This window comes from Protopterus annectens, chromosome 11.part0 (genome assembly GCF_019279795.1).
Source record: "Protopterus annectens isolate FY-2018-M chromosome 11.part0, PAN1.0, whole genome shotgun sequence".
In the NCBI taxonomy this organism is placed as follows: domain Eukaryota; kingdom Metazoa; phylum Chordata; order Ceratodontiformes; family Protopteridae; genus Protopterus; species Protopterus annectens.
In genome coordinates, this window is record NC_056745.1 from 233,254,494 (window position 1) to 233,272,817 (window position 18,324).

Sequence of the window (18,324 nt, forward strand, 5' to 3'; positions counted from 1 at the left end):
CCCATAATGGCAAAACTGCCCAGTTGAGAACATTTATCATAAAAAAGTCTACTCAGACTTCCACAGTCCACCATTATTAGTAAATATACACAATTCTACAGTCCACCATTATTAGTAAATATGCACAATTCCACAGTCCACCATTATCAGTAAATATGCACAATTCTACAGTCCACCTTTATCAGTAAATATGCACAATTCTACAGTCCATTATCAGTAAATATGCACAATCTCTGAAGTCAGTCATCTAAATAATTCCACATTAAAGAAATCTGTAAATAATGAAGCGGTTGCTGCTAGCAATCACCTTTATATTTCATGGTTTCATTGAAAAATAAAGTGTCTGTTGCCCCTCAGGAATAAATTGCCTATATTACATTAAAAATGATAAGCTAGTAATAATATTGCAAGAGGAAATGGATGGCAAACTGATAACAAACTCATAGTTAGTATCTTCACCAAGGAGAACATTCTCAGTACGGCAGCATCTACCCCTTGTGGGAGTAGAACCCACAACCTTCTGCATCAAAAGCAAGTACACAGCCTGTTGTGCTATAGTATTAACTTGGCAAAGCACTAAACTTCTATTCCCCTGCAGCTCTCAGTTCCTTGTAAAATCTACTCAATACTCAACTGCATCTCAACTTCGCAGCTCAAGAAAACTGGAAAAAGCCAAAATGTATTGGGGGGGGGGGGTCAAAAGCCCAAAAACAGGGACACATTAAACATTGCTTGTATAATCTTGGAAAGTTGCTAGAATAAAATGTTGTGTTGCCACCATATATTTTACTGCCAAGGTCCCTGAACAAAAAATAGTCAGAGTAACATACCACTACGTCACATCAGCTGCTTTGTAAAAGAGAGGAAGACTGAAACTTAAATGGCTATCATTTAGTGAATTCAGTTCTCACCATAGCTGTCAACCTCTTAGTACAAAACACCTGGACAAACCCAGTAATGAGGGAATACAGCCCTCAAACATATTCAGTGAATTCAGTTCTTGCCATAGCTGTCAACCTTAGCACAAACACCTGGACGAAGCCAATAATGGGGGAATACAGTCCCAAAAATAGGGACAAATTTAAAATATTCATCTTATAAACTTTGAAAATTGCTAAAAAAAAAAAGGTTGTGCTACTATGTATTCTGAAGAACATGAAGTTCGAAATTCAAATGCCGGTCAATTTTACTGCGGACAGAACAAAAACAATTTTCAGCAGAGACACAGGGATTAAAACTGCAGACGCGTCTTTGTAAAATGGCAGGACACCAGAGCAAATCCACACAAACACAGGGAGAAGATGCAGACTCCACACAGAAGCCACCCCAACCAAGAATCAAACCAGAAAACCTATAGCTGTGAGGCAACAATACTACCACTGCACCATCAGTTATGCAAGGAATTAAACATTCAGAAACCTGAAGTCTGAAATTCAAATGCCTGTCAATTTTACTGCGGACAGAACAAAAACAATTTTCAGCAGAGACGCAGGGATTAATACTGCAGACACGTCTTTGTAAAATGGCAGGGCACCAGAGCAAATCCACACAAATACAGGGAGGAGATGCAGACAGAAGCCACCCCAACCAAGAATCAAACCAGAAAACCTATAGCTGTGAGGCAACAATACTATCACTGCACCATCAATTATGCAAGGAATTAAACATTCAGAAACCTGAAGTCTGAAATTCAAATGCCTGTCAATTTTACTGCGGACAGAACAAAACAATTTTCAGCAGAGGCATGAGCGATTAAAACTGCAGACACGTCTTTGTAAAATGGCAGGGCACCAGAGCAAATCCACACAAATACAGGGAGGAGATGCAGACAGAAGCCACCCCAACCAAGAATCAAACCAGAAAACCTATAGCTGTGAAGCAACAATACTATCACTGCACCATCAATTATGCAAGGAATTAAACATTCAGAAACCTGAAGTCTGAAATTCAAATGCCTGTCAATTTTACTGCGGACAGAACAAAAACAATTTTCAGCAGAGACGCAGGGATTAAAACTGCAGACACATCTTTGTAAAATGGCAGGGCACCAGAGCAAATAAACACAAACACAGGCAGGAGATGCAGACTCCACACAGAAGCCACCCCAACCAAGAATCAAACCAGAAAACCTATAGCTGTGAGGCAACAATACTACCACCGCACCATCAATTATGCAAGGAATTAAGCATTCAGAAACCTGAAGTCTGAAATTCAAATGCCTGTCAATTTTACTGCGGACAGAACAAAACCAATTTTCAGCAGGGATTAAAACTGCAGACACGTCTTTGTAAAATGGCAGGGCACCAGAGCAAATCCACACAAACACATGGAGGAGATGCAGACTCCACACAGAAGCCACCCCAACCAAGAATCAAACCAGAAAACCTATAGCTGTGAGGCAACAATACTACCACTGCACCATCAAATATGCAAGGAATTAAACATTCAGAAACCCTTAAGTCTGAAATTCAAATGCCTGTCAATTTTATTTAACATTTTTTAATCAGGACAGTCTGACTTGGAACAAATAAACAATTTTCAGCAGAGGCCCAGGAAGAAATAATGCAGACATGTCTTTGTAACAAAAGCAAACCCACATAAACACAGGGAGAAGATACAGACCCCACAAAGAAGGAACCCCAGCCAAGAATCAAACCCAAGAACCTGCAGCTGTGAGGCAACAATGCTACTACTACACCATCAAATATCAAGCATTGCAACATTTACAAACCACAGATATTATGAGGAACAGATCAGATCGAATATGAGGCAAAAATCTGAAATTTTTTTACAAATGGTGGTGGGTAGGGAACTCAAGTCTTTAACACCTGCATACAGGGTACAGGGTTCAAGCCTGAGGTATTCCCTACCACACCACCATAAGCACCTGGGGCATTTACACACACACACACACACACAGAGCAGTAAAGCATAAGCACCATACACAAACTCACTCCAGTAAAGCATAAGCACCATACACAAACTCACTCCAGTAAAGCATAAGCACCATACACAAACTCACTCCAGTAAAGCATAAGCACCATACACAAACTCACTCCAGTAAAGCATAAGCACCATACACAAACTCACTCCAGTAAAGCATAAGCACCATACACAAATAAAGGTAAAAAGCACCACACACAAATAAACATTGTAAATTAAAGGTAAAAAGCACCATACACTTACCTGAATATATCCAGCTAACGTACATCCTTCCTGAATATATCCAGCTAACGTACATCCTTCCTGAATATATCCAGCTAACGTACATCCTTCCCGCGCAATACTGCAAGACCCGCGAGATCCCAAGGAAAGCCCGACGAGATCCTAATGCTCCTTCCTGAGTCCTGCTGCTGCTCTATCCAGCTAACGTACATCCTTCCCGTGCAATACTGCAAGACCCGCGAGATCCCAAGGAAAGCCCGACGAGATCCTAATGCTCCTTCCTGAGTCCTGCTGCTGCTCTTGCAGTCCAGACGTGACCCATAATCCTGGCGAGTCTGTGCACTTTAAAAGTGCACAGACGTCTCCTTGTGTCCCCCTATGGGGACTGCCTTGAGCATGCGCATAGACCGACAGTAGTCGGGACTAATGCGCATGTGCGAATTTTCAAAAAATAAAATGTTTTTTTATTTTTCTTTCTATTTTTTATTTTGAGGGGGCTGCAGTCCGGCAGCCCGATGCCACGAGCCGCCCCTGGCACCAGACAATGTTCAAGCTCTACAGCGTTTTTTAGGCATGGTCAACTATTTAGGCAAGTTTATACCAGACTTCATTGAGTTGACAGCACCTTTAAGAGAGCTAACACACAAAAATGTTGCATGGTCATGATTAGAACAGCACCAGAAGGCATTTGAAGACCTCAAGCAGAAAATTGCCACCCTACCTACATTAAGATTCTATGATGTGAACAAACCAGTTACTTTTACCTGTGATGCTTCAAAATTTGGTCTAGGTGCAGTTATACTTCAAGAGGGCAGAACAGTAGCCTATGCATCTAGGACACTTACCCAAACTGAGATGCAGTATGCTCAGATTGATAAAGAACGTTTGGCAATAGTATTTGCATGTTCCAAGTTTCATGATTATATTTATGGTCGAGCTATTCAGATTGAAACTGACCACCAACCTCTAGTTACTATTCTAAAGAAGCCTGTGCATTCAGCTCCAGCAAGATTACAAAGAATGATGCTCAAACTGCAAAAGTACAACTTCAAAATGGTCTATAAAAAGGCAGACTACCCTATCTGGCTGATAGCATATCCAGATCACCAAGGAATTCTACAGAACAGCTTGAGACAGAGAATTTTGACTTTGATGGGATGGCAGTGCATACTTTTTTACCACTAGGCTTGATGAGTTGAGAGATCACACAAAGACTGATTCGATTTTGCAAAAGTTCAATCACTACCTTAATGTTGGATGGCCATCAAAGCAATCTAGTGTACCAATTAAGTGCAAACCTATTTTCCTTACGGAGATGAAATGTTGATGGAAGGGGTCTATATTATATGCTCGACCACTTAGCTTGTCGAAAGCCGAAACGTCGACAGCTACACGTCGAAAGTTTAAAATTGAGAATGTCCACTTACGTAAATTTTTTCCTCGTGAATAAATTTGCTTGGCTGTTATCGGAAATTTGCTTTTTGCCAATGTAGAGTGATCTCAGAGTTGGTATATTTAGTTAGGGAGGGTGTGGGGGTGAAGCCCCCACTTTGTTATGGTTAGGAAGTTTATTTTAATTTGCAGTGGCCAAGCAAACTTTTTCCCGATGAAAAAAGTTTTGTAAGTGGCCATTTGTGATTTTAAGCTTTTGCTGTTTAGCTGTTGATGTTTCCGCGTTCAAGAATCTAAGCGGTCGAGATTCTAATATAGACCCGATGGAAGATGGCATTATTTTCAAAGGTCTTAAAATTGTTGTTGCTGCTTCCTTACAACACAAGTACATCCAGATTTTGCATCATGGTCACCCAGGTTCCGCATCCACCAAGAGGCAAGTGAAAGAATTAATATTTTGGCCTTCATTACAGAAAGACATTGATAAAGTTCTTTCTTCTTGTTCAGTATGCAATAGTACTAGACTGCACTTGCAAAGAGAACCGCTTCAGCAACATCCAGTTCCTGAAATACCTTGGTCCACAGTAGCCACTGATATCTTCGAGTGGAACAATCAACACTACTTGGTATTGGTAAACTCTTATTCGAATTGGTTTGAGATTGATCTACTACCTAATCTAACATCTACTACTGTTATCATTAAGCTGAAACATCATTTCCCAGTCCTTGGTAGTCCGCACAAAGTTACTTCTGACAATGGTACTCAATTTACTAGCCAGTTGTTTCAGAAATTTGCAAGAGAATGGGACTTTCTAATAATTATTACAAATAAGCAAACATACCATGCTATAATCCACACAATGCATGTATTCAAAGAGCAGTTACTTACGTATTGCTTTTTCCACATGCTCTACTATGCCATAAATAACATCTTTTTCATTTAATTCAGTACTTCTCTTCCAGATGTTTTTCAGAAGTAAAGGATAACGAGTAAATCTCTGAAGTGGAGCCACTAGCAGATCTGGCAAATGCAGACGTTTACAATATTCATTTTGCTCACACCACTGAAAAAAGGACAAGGTCACAATAAATTGCAAAAAGGGTTATAGGAAGAACAAAGTAACACTACAGTAATACATTGTAATGTAACATGCAGAGAAATATTGTACATATACAGACATGACATTCCTACCAATCCATTTAGTTTAAATGTGACTGTACCAAATCCAAAGCAGAAAAATATACATTTTATTTCAAGGAGTAACAGACTGTAAATAGACATTTGATATAAATATGAAGGAAGAGAGGAACATTCAGAATAACCTTAACTTGTTCTGAATTATCATGTAAGATACACCAATGTAATGTACTGAATATATTCTGTTTTATTCTTACTATGCAACTTCTAAACTGTTCTCTAGAAAAAAAGTGTCAGTTATTTATACTTACCTTTTTAGTTGGTTCTAAAGTTCACGTAAGTTCTGAAGGCCACTTAAACTCCTTTATGAGACAAATTTTAAAAACTATGCACAAGTGACCCACTGTATTCTATGCACAGTATGAGCCATTTGATTTTTGTACATATAATCTCATTTGTCAGCATGAAACCTGTTTGTAAGAAGTACCAATTTTCAGTCCAATGCATCATGGTTAGAAATACAAAAGGTTGTTTTAGATTTACTTGCTTAAGATTTACAACTAATTAATGGCTTGCTTCACTAAAAACAAGTTGTTTATTTAGGCCCATTTGCCTGCGTGGACTCAAAGAATCATGACTCACAGAAAAGTGAGGTGTTCAGGTGCACAATATTCTAGTCAGCCATTTCAACCCTTGATAATATCGACTGGCACTATACTGCAAAGTATAATTGTATAAGTTGCACATACCCTTAACAGTAGATGTTTGAATACCTCACTGTTGCAGCAGCCTTTAGACTATAAGTGTTGTGTCCTGCACAAAAAACAACCAGTCAGCTTTCAAAATCTCTGACTCCCTCCCACACTTCTTCTCTGACTGCTGATTGGACAGCCCTGAGGAGGGAAAAATCAACAATCAGAGTAGAAAATGTTCAATACTTTTTTGTTGCCTCATGAAGAAGCAGCTCAGAGCCTTCAAAAGAGCAGGAACATCCGGCACATCAGTTCCTTTCTGGCAGATAAGTCTCCTTTGGGAATCCTTCCAAACAGAAAATGTAACTATTCATCATGCATGTTTAGATTATCTGTATATAAAATTTTATATGCTTTAGTGGTTCTGGCCTGTTAGGAAACCTGGTATTTCTTCCATATTGGAAGCTTCTTGTCTGGACTGCTGTTTTTACTTAGTGATAATTTGGGGCTTATTTTCTAAATAAATATACTGCTTATACAATCTTTTGTATAATTAAATGAAAGTTTTGTGTGGGCAGGGAATACTATGGGTGTTGTAGCTCTTATGTTCAGAATGTGGCAACTTACCTACAATGTTTTTCTGTCAGACTAAATTTATTCGAAAAGGGTTTCTGACAGGAATTTAGTGTGCTGGTTATGTTTTAGTGTTCTGGAGACATTCTATGCATGTGAAACTTTAAGTGTGCTGTTTGTACAAACTGTTTCACAGCTTACCTTCTCATCGACTCTTTCCAGCACTTCTGACCTCATCTGAAACATCCTTCTCGGTCACAACACGGAAACTTACCCTGCTCATGTTGGTCCAACTTCTGTAGTTACTAGAAAGAAAAACAAAACAAAACAAAAAAAAAAAACAACTTACCAGAGAACTCTTGCTGACCCTGCAGGTTCAGCCTTTGCTTCAGCCAATGGCGGTTGAAGCTGTAGTATCCAGCAGTCATTCCATTTTTACAGTCATCAAAGCATTCTATCAACAAAACTTCTGTCATGGTCAGTATGTTATAGAGTCAGGATTGTGGGCAAAAAGCCACAACTTCATCTTTTGTTTTGGTTGTTTCTGTATTGCTGGCTTCCATGCTTTTACCAGTACTATTCAATATATCATTTCCCTGTAAATTTGCCCACTGGGTGAGATCATCAGTCAGGCCATCATTGGTTTAGTTGACTAACAATTGTATTAGTAGTTTATTTACTGCAGTGACACCAACAGCTTTATACATATCACAGCCTTTTCCAAGAGTCTCAAGCTAACAGGAAACATGCAGGTCTGAGTACAGGTCAATGACAATTGCTCTGATTTGCTGGAAATGTCTCTTTTCCAGAGCTGTGCACCTATGAGAGGGTTTATGAAAATGTCTCCCTTCAAATCTGAGATTCTAAGAGCCAGTAGAGATCTATTACCTCTGATATATGGAAACAGTAACTTCAGAAAGGACAAACTATGCAGTTGCTGTCATCTCCTGCAGATTATATGCCCCCTTCTCTCATAGGTCTCCACATCTGTATCACTGAGGACCATACAAATGTCCTTTATCTTGAGATGTGGTACAGAAATAAAAAAATCTGTGTGGTTCTGTTTCAGGTTGTATACATTTATAAGAAAACTGATGATATGAAGCAAGCCATGCATTTCAAGAATAATCACCTTCTTTGAACTATAACTGAACTATGAAAAACATGTTAAATGCTAAGACTTCAGTTTCTTGTTGTAAGAGAAGATTAACAATGCTCACTGACCATGCAGGATACCTAGTTGCAAATTCCACTGCATCTAATACTCAGCAATTTTCTTCTTTCCTTAGTTTAGAGAGATCATTTCCCTTTTTGGCATAAACCCTTTGATTATATTCTGTGTCTCATATATTTAAGTGCATAATCTTTGATATGGTTCATATTCAGAAGAGTGAGTAAATGTGTTAATGTTTTCTAACCTAGGCAACTGGCTTATAAAGATATTGTAAGTTAAGCTATCACTTGTTTTCCATTTTAGGGATAATGGTCAACAACTTAATAAATGGAATATCATTTCAACACATTGTTTTAAATACATTTACTAGCTTAACTAGAATGTATGCTTCATTGTCAAATGAAAAATTATCCTTGTTTGCTCACTCCATAAATTATTTATTATCTGTCTGATACAGATAGTCCACTGGAATTGACAGCACCTCCACAGTTTGATCTTCCTCCTGAAGTTGCTGTTTCCATATGACTGAGGTGACAGATCTCCACAGGTTCTTAACAGCTCTGATTTCAAGGGAGACATTTTCATAAAAAAGCCCTCTCATGAGAGTATAGCTCTGTAAAAAGGCAGTCTTCCAGCAAATAACAGCAACTATTGTTGGCCAACTGGGCAAGATAGTCGGGATGCTGGTTATTGGGAGGCTTTGTAATTTGCTGTGTCTGCCTCATCTCAGGATTCTGACTCATTCATATTGACTTGGGCCTATTGGGAGGGCTGGGCAACTCTCTGTATTTAATATATATTGCTGACAGACTGGATTTATTTCCTGACCATCCACAGAGTTTTTCCATGAGATCAGCTCCAAGAAGAAATTATCCCAAACAGTTCCACTAAACAATTTTATCCTTATTAAATAAAGATATTTCTATAAATTATTTCACATCTCTTCAATATACTGTGGATTAAGACGGATATATGGGCCAGATGTAACATTTGCGGACATACATTAAGAAATAAGAAGTCATATCTTGCAACATATACGGATAAAAGTTTTTATTAGGGCTGTATGAAAGATGTATGTAAAACCCATCATTTCCTTAAATAAAGGGAACTGATAATTGGCCACAGAGGCTTATAAAAGACAACTTGAATATCTTAGGTGCCAGCAAGAAAGACCTTTTTGGCCTAAACAAATGTACTCAGTTTTATGCTCATAGACCTGCAATTCCTGTACAAAGAGTCTTTGAACATTCCTGAGATGCCAAATCAGTCATCCATCAAAAAGCAATGGGCACTGAGACGCAACAGACATTCTGTTTGCCCTTCAAATAACTATAGAGATTACTTTTCCTCTATAACTACATTTTATAGTATCAACCTGCATGGTCCAGTGACCATTATTGGAGGTTCTGGAATATCTGTTAAAAAAATTCAGATGTCCAGGCATTGTACTCTTCTTTGTCCATAAAGCTAGCAACCTTCACCACCTGCTGCATGCTTAATGTAATGCCCGTGTCTTCTGAAATACACCAAAGAGATTTGTCTTCCAGAGTGCTTTTCTCTGAACATTCAGAATTAAAAGAATGAGATGAAGTAATCTCTTCTGCTACCTCCCACTTCCAGTACAGAATATCATTACCTGCTGAACCCAGCTCATTGGGGGATTTTGGTACGAACTGCTAGAGTACATCTTATAATTGTAGTATGACCTGCATATGCCTCCTGTTAGCTTGATATTGCTGAGCATGACTGAGAATGTTAGTCAACTAAATCAATGATGGTGTGACTGATGATAACTCCCAGCGGGCAAAATCACAGGGGTAAATGATATACTGGATAGTACTGGTAAAAGCATGGAAGCACCAATACCCCTCCCACCAAAACAAGTGGAACAGCTGTGGCTTTGTGCCCATGATCAGAGAAAGGTCAGCATAACCCATGGCAGCAGTTTTGATCTTAGCATCTTTGGATTGTAATAAATACTTTTGAATGAATAATGATGTTTTTCATAAAGAATGGTCTTTACGTTTTGAAGAGCACTAACACCTAAACTGCTCCTTGTGGAAGTATTTTGGAAGAAATCACAGAAATAAATAAGTATACTGCACAGTTGCTATGAGCTAACTGTTGTTTCATCATAAATGTTTTACATGCTTTATTCTACCATCTAAATTTTATATGCACTTGATAAAATAATGCAGATTTCTTGTGAAGCAACATGAACACAATATGTATGATCATTTGCTGAAACAGATTTATTTTCACTACATCAATAAATGAAAATAGCAATTAGCAAAGACATAAACTGTCTTATACTATATCTATACAGTGCAGTAACTAATGAACCTGAGTGGAAGAACAGTCCTGACAGGAACTATTTGGAAGTACATTTTTAGGACACCAAATGGTGTCTAGATTATTTTTAACATTTTATCATGCTGACTTAAACTGGCCTAATGACATAACAAGCACTAAGCTAGAAAAGTTTTCTACTAAACCAGACTTTGCTTGAATATCACATACTTTTCAGAAAAACAGTGTAAACAGTACTTCATATTCTGTGATTGTGGAGTAACAGTAGAAAAAATATCTTATCAGTAGGGAATACTACTGTCAAAGGAAAAACAACTTCAAAAAGATCAACACACAGCAGGTTCAGGTTAAGGTACTTTAATCTTGCAGCAAGGAGACAAAAACGTGCTAATACAAAGTTTGTCTAACTAGAATCAGGAAGTGAAGCCATTCTTATACATTTCTTACAAGACATTGCCTACTAAGCTGACGTAATAAATCACAAGTTCTTTCAATATTATTTCATAACAGCTGTTTGCCCATGATTTTCTGCTGGCATATCCAGTTTACAAAAAAACTTCCTAAGAAAAACAATGTGGCCTTGATGACCACCGGTCAGATACAACTTCTCACTATGCAATGTTACCATTCAAGGTACTATGGCTAATTTGAGCACAAAGCAAGTACAGATTATAGTTCATTTCTTCAAGCAGTCTTTGTTCAACTGTATCTATCTTTTCTGCAGCTGTGCATGTTCTCATAACACAAACAGAGCTGATTGTTCAAGTTCAATAACATTATAGAAAACAGTATTGTTCTATTCATTATTTTCCTGACCTAGCAGATAATCACCTGCTTCTCAGTAAATTTCCAAAAGGCATAAACATGAATGTTGCTGTGCTAGCAAATACTAGGTCAGAGAGCATCTTGCAGTTTCAGAAAGCATATTGCAGTTTGAAAAGCATATTTTAGTTTCATACAAAACTTAAGCTGTACATAAAATAGAATAAAATGTGTTAACCCTTTTAGCTTCTAATAAGCATTAAACATATACATTAATACATATTTTTCTAACATTTCCCCCCTGTTAATACTTTTTATTCTATTTTCAAAAGCATAAACAGTTTGCTTCTTCTCCTAACCTCTTCTGTTCAGAATTTGCAGTTAAGAGAGTCATTCAGATTAAACTTATGAAAGTGTTTCATTTTTCAACAGTTCTTCAATTTCAGTACTTTGGTACAAAGTCTCAGAAACTGACATGTCTATAAAATCTTTAATTAATCTTTTCATGCAGGGAATACCACAACAAACACACACTCCTAATAGGAGTAATCCCACACAAATGGCAATCAGGATGTTCATTAGGATGTTACCCCACCCCCCCAAACAAATTCTGGAAAAAATCCGTCAGTGGGTTTGGGCCTGGTTTGGTCAAGGCCGACACTTGCTGAATCACCTCAAGATGGTCATTTATCTCATGCTGGTTGTCAGGAATATACGAACAGCACTCCTCTTTTATTAAAGCGCACGTACCACCTTTCGCCGCTAGGGTGAAGTTGAGAGCCATGCGGTTTTGAAGCACCACAGTTCTCATAGCATTCAGTTCATCAGTTACTAATTCGAGAGCAGAAAAAGTTGCATTACTCATTACTTCGAGAAGTTTGGACAGTTTTCTCAGCTCCCAAATCGATTTTACTGCGCCATATGCAGGGGCTATACCTGCCCAAGATATAATAGTGTCACTCAACTCCATGTGTGTCAGTTTATCTTTGTTTTTCACAGAGTTATAGTTTCTCCAGCCTGCTTCAATTCGTCCCATTGGATTCTCAGGTCTCTTGATTGGATTTCCAGGTTTCTTGGTGACCTCTCTGACATTTCGAATTCTTACCTGAGGCAAAACTGCAGTGTATCGTATGGCCGGAACCAGGTAACCCAAAAAACAACTGCCGGACCAATTCTTAGGTAACCATTTGTATGCTTTTTTCCCACACACAAAATAACAATTCTCTACTTTAGTATTAATATATACTTGCCCTGCATGAAACATTTTCTTATCAATGATAGACAGTTGTTTAAAAAGAACAGGATTATGTTGTACTTCATCAACCGTTTTGTGCATTGATTCAAAATATGAGTCATAGTTTGTATCACAAATATAACCTGCATTATTTGCTTTGGTATAACACTTGTAAGGAACAGTCACATTACAGTTGCTCCAACCCACCTGAACAGTATCATTTTTGTAAAAACATACAATTCCCTTTTGTGTAACAGGCAGGTACAATGCTATTTTGTCTTGTGATTTCACAGTTGTAGTATCAAAAATCAAATTTTCCCAGGTCTCATTGACCCCTAGGGGAACAGCAGTCATTAACAATCCCCCGTATGCTGTTGGTATAGCTGTGCAAATCCAGCAATTCGAAACATTAAAAGTTTCAGCATACACATATTTAATTGCTTGGTACGTGTTAAAGTTCAGATGCCAGTCTATGAGTAATGCATCTCATTTATTCAGTTCAGCTCGTGTGGCTGGAAAAAGGAAAGGTCACAGCAAAAAGATTAATGTTATCAGTATAGTTAACAGAATGATCATGCAATACTTCTGAGGTTGTTCTGTATTTCTATTTGCTCCATATCTGGTCATTTTGTTCTTGTGTAACAGTAACAAGTTTTTTGTTCAGTTTAAAGTTTTTAACCAATTTACAGTGTGTCAGATGAATCCAGGACGCTCGTTCTGTGATCTTGACTGCAGTGGGTGTTGACAGTAGCACTTGGTATGGCCCTTCCCACTTCGGTGACGTCCAATTTTTTCTCTTGATGACTTTCACCCAGACCCACGTGCCTGGGACTACTGCTGCTTCCAGTGGTCTGGTTTGTTCTTTATCTGAAACAGAATTTAACTGCAAAAGTTGTTTATTACTTAAAAGTCGTCTCATATATTCTGCGAGTGAACTGTCGGCTTCCTGGTCTGCAGGCATGAGAGGTTTCCACTGAGGTATATAGTATGCCCTCCCAAATAATTTTTCAAAAGGAGTTAACCTCTTTGCATTTGGAACAGTTCTCATGCTCAACAATGCCAGAGGCAGGCAGTACACCCAATTCTTTTGTGTCTCACTAATTAACTTCCTAAGTTTATTTTCCAAAACCCCATTATGCCTTTCTACTAGTCCTGCGGATTGTGGATGGTATGCACCATGGTTCTTTAAGGAAATTCCGAAATATCGGCTCAACTGTTGTATAGTTTGATTTACAAAGTGTGTGCCATTGTCACTGTCGATCTTTTCCGGTATGCCAAATCTAGGAATAATTTCTTTAACAAGGACTTTTGCAATAGTAGCTGCATCTGGATTTTTGGTCAGAAAAGCTTCCACCCATTTGGAAAACATATCTATAATGAAAAGACAATACTTCTTATTTTCACATTTGTTCAGTTCTATAAAATCCATACAGATAGTATGGAACGGGTACGGTGGTGCAGGGAAACTCCCTTGTTTAGGCTTCAACGCCCCTTGTACATGATGCTTGTTACAAACATGGCATGCCGCACAAAAAATGTTTGTGTAGTTTGTAAATCCATATGCTGTGAACACTCGATTCACTAACTGTACCATCCCCCCTGTTGAGACATGGCACTGCACGTGGCTCAACAAAGCTGCATATCTAAACAAATTAGACGGCAAAATCGGTTTTCCTTCTTTGGAGATGTACAGCCCTTTCTCAAGAATTGCTCCTCGTTTTATCCATTTCTGTTTTTCTACTTTCGTAGTAAGTGTCTGCATTGTTTTCAACATTTCTAAATCCAAAATCTCAGAAGGTTGTAATTCCTCACTCAAAAGAAATATTTCTGAAGCTGAAGCTGCCTGCTTTGCAGCTGTATCAGCTCTTGCATTACCTTTTGAAATCCTATCCTGTTGCTTGGTATGAGCTACACATTTACAAATAGCTACTTTCTGAGGTAACTGAATAGATTCTAACAAATCTAAAATAAACTGCGCATGATTAATCGGTTTACCAGTAGATGTTATCATTCCTCTGTTCTTCCACTGTTGCACAAAAACATGTACAGTAGAAAAAGCGTACTGGCTGTCAGTAAAAATGTTCACACATTTACCCTTTGCCAAGGTACATGCCCTTGTCAAGGCAATCAATTCTGTGACTTGTGCAGATAAGTTGTGTGGTAAAGACTTTGCTTCTAAAATCTCAGTATCGGAAACTACTGCATACCCCACTAGGTTCTGCCCTGTAGGACCCCTTCTGCATGAGCCGTCCACATAATATGTCACCTCGGCATCATCCAAGGGAACATCCGTTAGATCTTTTCTAGGCAGTGTCTTTTGCTCAATCTCCTGCAGGCAGCTGTGTGGTGTGCCATCCGCAGGGGTCGGAAGCAAGGTAGACGGATTCAAAGTTGTACATCGTTCAATTGTCATATGAGGTTGGCTCAACAGCATAGTCATCCAGGAAAGATGTCTAGCAGGAGAAAGATATGCTACTTTTTCTTGCAGTAAAATAATCGCGACTGCATGAGGCACTCTCAATGTGACAGGGTGGAATAACACTACTGAGGCTGAAGCCTGTACTGCCATTGCAGCTGCGACTACTGCTTGTACACAGTGGGGCAGAGATCGCGCCACTGGGTCCAGCTGTGATGAATAGTAAGCTATGGGGCGTTGCTTGTCCCCATGTTGCTGTGTTAACACTGATGTCATATAACCTTGCTTACAATCTACAGTTTGGAAAAAACTTTTATGATAGTTTGGTAATCCTAAAACTAATGAGGATGCTATCAATTGTTTTAGTTTGCAGAAAGCCGATTATGCTTCTGGTGTCCATTGTAATAAATCTTGTGCTGCCATAGGCTTCTTGAATAGCAAGTTGGTCAGTGGAGCAGACTCCAAGGCATAGTTTGGAATCCAACTCCGACAGAAATTAGTCATACCCAGGAAGGACATCATTTCCTTCTTGGTAGTCGGTTTGGGTGCTTGTAAAATTGCTATTTTCTTATCTTCATCTAATGTTCTGCCTTCTTTGGATATTACATATCCCAGGTATTTAACCTGATTTCTCCAAAGCTGCAACTTGTTTTTGTTTACTTTATTTCCTTGAGTGGCTAGAAATTGTAGTAATGCTATGGTATCTTCTCTGCATTCTTGCTGGGTGGGGGCTGCCAGCAGGATGTCGTCTACATAAAGTAAAATCTGACTGCCTCTTGGTGGGCTAAATCCTGCCAAGTTGCTTGCCATCTCTTGTGAGAATATTGTTGGACTTTCACAATATCCCTGTGGTAGTCACGTGTATGTATACCTTTTCCCCTGAAATGTAAATGCAAACCAATGTTGGCTGTCAGGGTGTATCGGTATAGAAAAGAACGCATTGCTAATATCTACCACAGAAAAATACTTCTGTTGAGGCTTCAAATCATTCAATAAGGTGTGGATCTGGCACCATAGGTGTTCTAGGTATTACTGCGTCATTTACAGCTTGTAAATCTTGGACCATACGCCATTCTCCATTTGCTTTCCTGACAGGAAATAAGGGTGTGTTACATGGTGAATCGGGAGATTCTACCAGTACACCTTCCTTAAGTAAAGCTGCTATTATAGGTTTGATTCCTACTTCTGCATCTTTCCTTAAGGGATACTGTCTCTACTGTGGTCTAAATGCTGATTTTGGCATAATAGTAACTGGTCCTGCTGTACGAATTAGTCCTACATCTGATTTCCCTGTGGACCAGAGAGTTTCTGGTATGCTCCGTAAGGCATTTTCTTCCTCTTCTAGTAAGAGTGCTAATCAGCTGTCCTCGCTAGACTGCAAGTGTACAGCTGGGTGTGTCTGTGTTATCCAATTTAACTTCTGCTTCTGTACTCCCTGTTCTGACAATTCTAACTCTTGTCTGTTTTTCCAACTTTGTGACTTTTTCTCCTAGGTCTGCCCATTTCACATTCTTGTCCTTAGTCAAACTAACATGTGGTAATCGATTAGATTTATAGAGTGCAAAGAATTCCTGGGGCAATGAACAGCTAGCTACACTGTTCCCTTCTGTGTCCCAGTACAGACTACGTAATACTAATCTGTTTGCATGGTTTCTAAACAGTTCTTGCTCATATTCCTTATCAGGTCCTGGTGTGCTACAATAATACAGAGTACAGTGCAACAAATGCTGTTTATCAGTGTCAAGGGAGGGGGACTTACTGATGGCTATGTTCATCAGTTCTTCGGTTACTGCCCCTGGACCAGTCGTGACCAAGTCTTGGCTGTACCAATAATATGTTTCGCCCTCCGGTTGCACCACAAAAGTATCCATTTGTTGCTGTGCTTCCATACCCTGCATAGTTGGAACTACTGCTATGCCAAATATCTGCATAAGATCTCTGCCCAAAAGGTTTACCGGGCATTTTGCAGAAACAACAATTTTGCTTTTCTGGGTCATCCCTGAAACAGGGTCAGTTATTGCTATGTTATGGGAGAGTGGCTCCCGATACAGCTGTCCATTAGCTGCTTTCACTAATATGTAATCAAATGATTCTGAATTTTCTGGTAGTTTGGAAGGATGTATCAGGGTCCGTGATGCCTCTGAGTCACACAGGAATTTTACTTCCCTCCCCTCTACCAGAAGTGTAACTTCCGGTTTTGTGTTTGCTAAATAGAGCTCTAGGCTCAATAATGCTAAGTCTAAAATTTCACTTTCTTCACTATCTGCGATTTCTTGCACTTCCTCTATTTCTTCTATCACATTCTCTACTCCCTCTATCACATTTGCATTTGTCTTTTCTCGGTTACTCCCTTCTAGTGATTCTTGACTATCATATAGTCAGTCCTCACCCTCCTTATCTTCCATGGCTACCTTCTTGTTTAGCTTGCAATCCCTTGCTAAATGTCCCTTTTTTCCGCACTTAAAACATTCCCCCCTTTTCTTTCTCTCTTCAAACTCCTCTGATTGCTTATCAGATTGTTTGTTTCCCTGGGCATTTTTCTTGCCCTTTTTCCTGGACTGTACTACATAAACTTCTGCTCCATCTTCTACGGAAAATACTTGGGCTTTCTTTTTCTTTTTACTGTTAAAATGCCTTTCTACTTGTACGATGGTCTGCCATGTGCTTTGTAATAAAGCTGCTTATAGGCAAAATACTGCCTTTCAAAAATGCATTCTTTAGCTGCTGCTCATACAGGGAATCATGTGTTTGATCTTCAGGTACCTGCATTCCACAATGGTTATTAAAACACTCTAATAATCTAGCATAATATCTGTCAACAGTTTCACCTTCTTGTTGGATGCATTGATTAATGCAAGTCCAGTCTGCTCTAGGCTTCCATTTCTCAGAGATTCGGTCTGTTAGACCTTTCACTCTGTTATCCAGTTCTGCGTTGCTATGTGGGAGTGGCTTGTGTTCTGCGCCACAGGGATTCCAGTTGCCACTGATCATGTGCCAATCTGGACCTACGATTTGTCTAACTACTTTTTCTACTTCTTCTCCATTTAAATGATAACTTAACCTCATACCCTGTAAGTCTTCTAAGAATTTTCTAAAATTAACTTTTGGATGGGGAATTCCCTCTGTGGTTTTCCGGATGTCTTCCGGTGTCCACGGTCTATATACTAGGAGAGTCGGGTCCTGTCCTTCCTGTCCTGCCTGAAGATTTGGTACTTCTATGAGCAGACATATCTCTTCTTCACTCATAGCTCGTGAATTTTTGTTAATTTGATATAACTCAGTATCCCCTCTTAAGTTACATGTTCGAGACCTAGTCTCGATGGGATCTCTGACATATGGTCTTGGCTTCGCGGAGACGGCCGGGTATAGCAAAGGTGGACCAGCCTGTCCACTAGCTTCATATTCTGGTAAGGGAAGTGTAGGGGGCGGAGGGGCTGATGCTATTACCAAATTATTGTCTTCTTTATC

The 18,324-nt window shown here is 39.1% G+C and overlaps 1 protein-coding gene across 1 annotated transcript in view; it reads right to left on the reverse strand.

Moving 5' to 3' along the window:
* PLEKHG7 (pleckstrin homology and RhoGEF domain containing G7) overlaps positions 1 to 18,324 on the reverse strand; it is a 1,339,509-nt gene that overhangs the window by 282,681 nt on the left and 1,038,504 nt on the right. Inside the window, exon 11 of the mRNA XM_044087653.1 lies at positions 5,447 to 5,621. Coding sequence (XP_043943588.1) covers positions 5,447 to 5,621 — 175 coding nt within the window. The remainder of the gene's footprint in view (positions 1 to 5,446; positions 5,622 to 18,324) is intronic.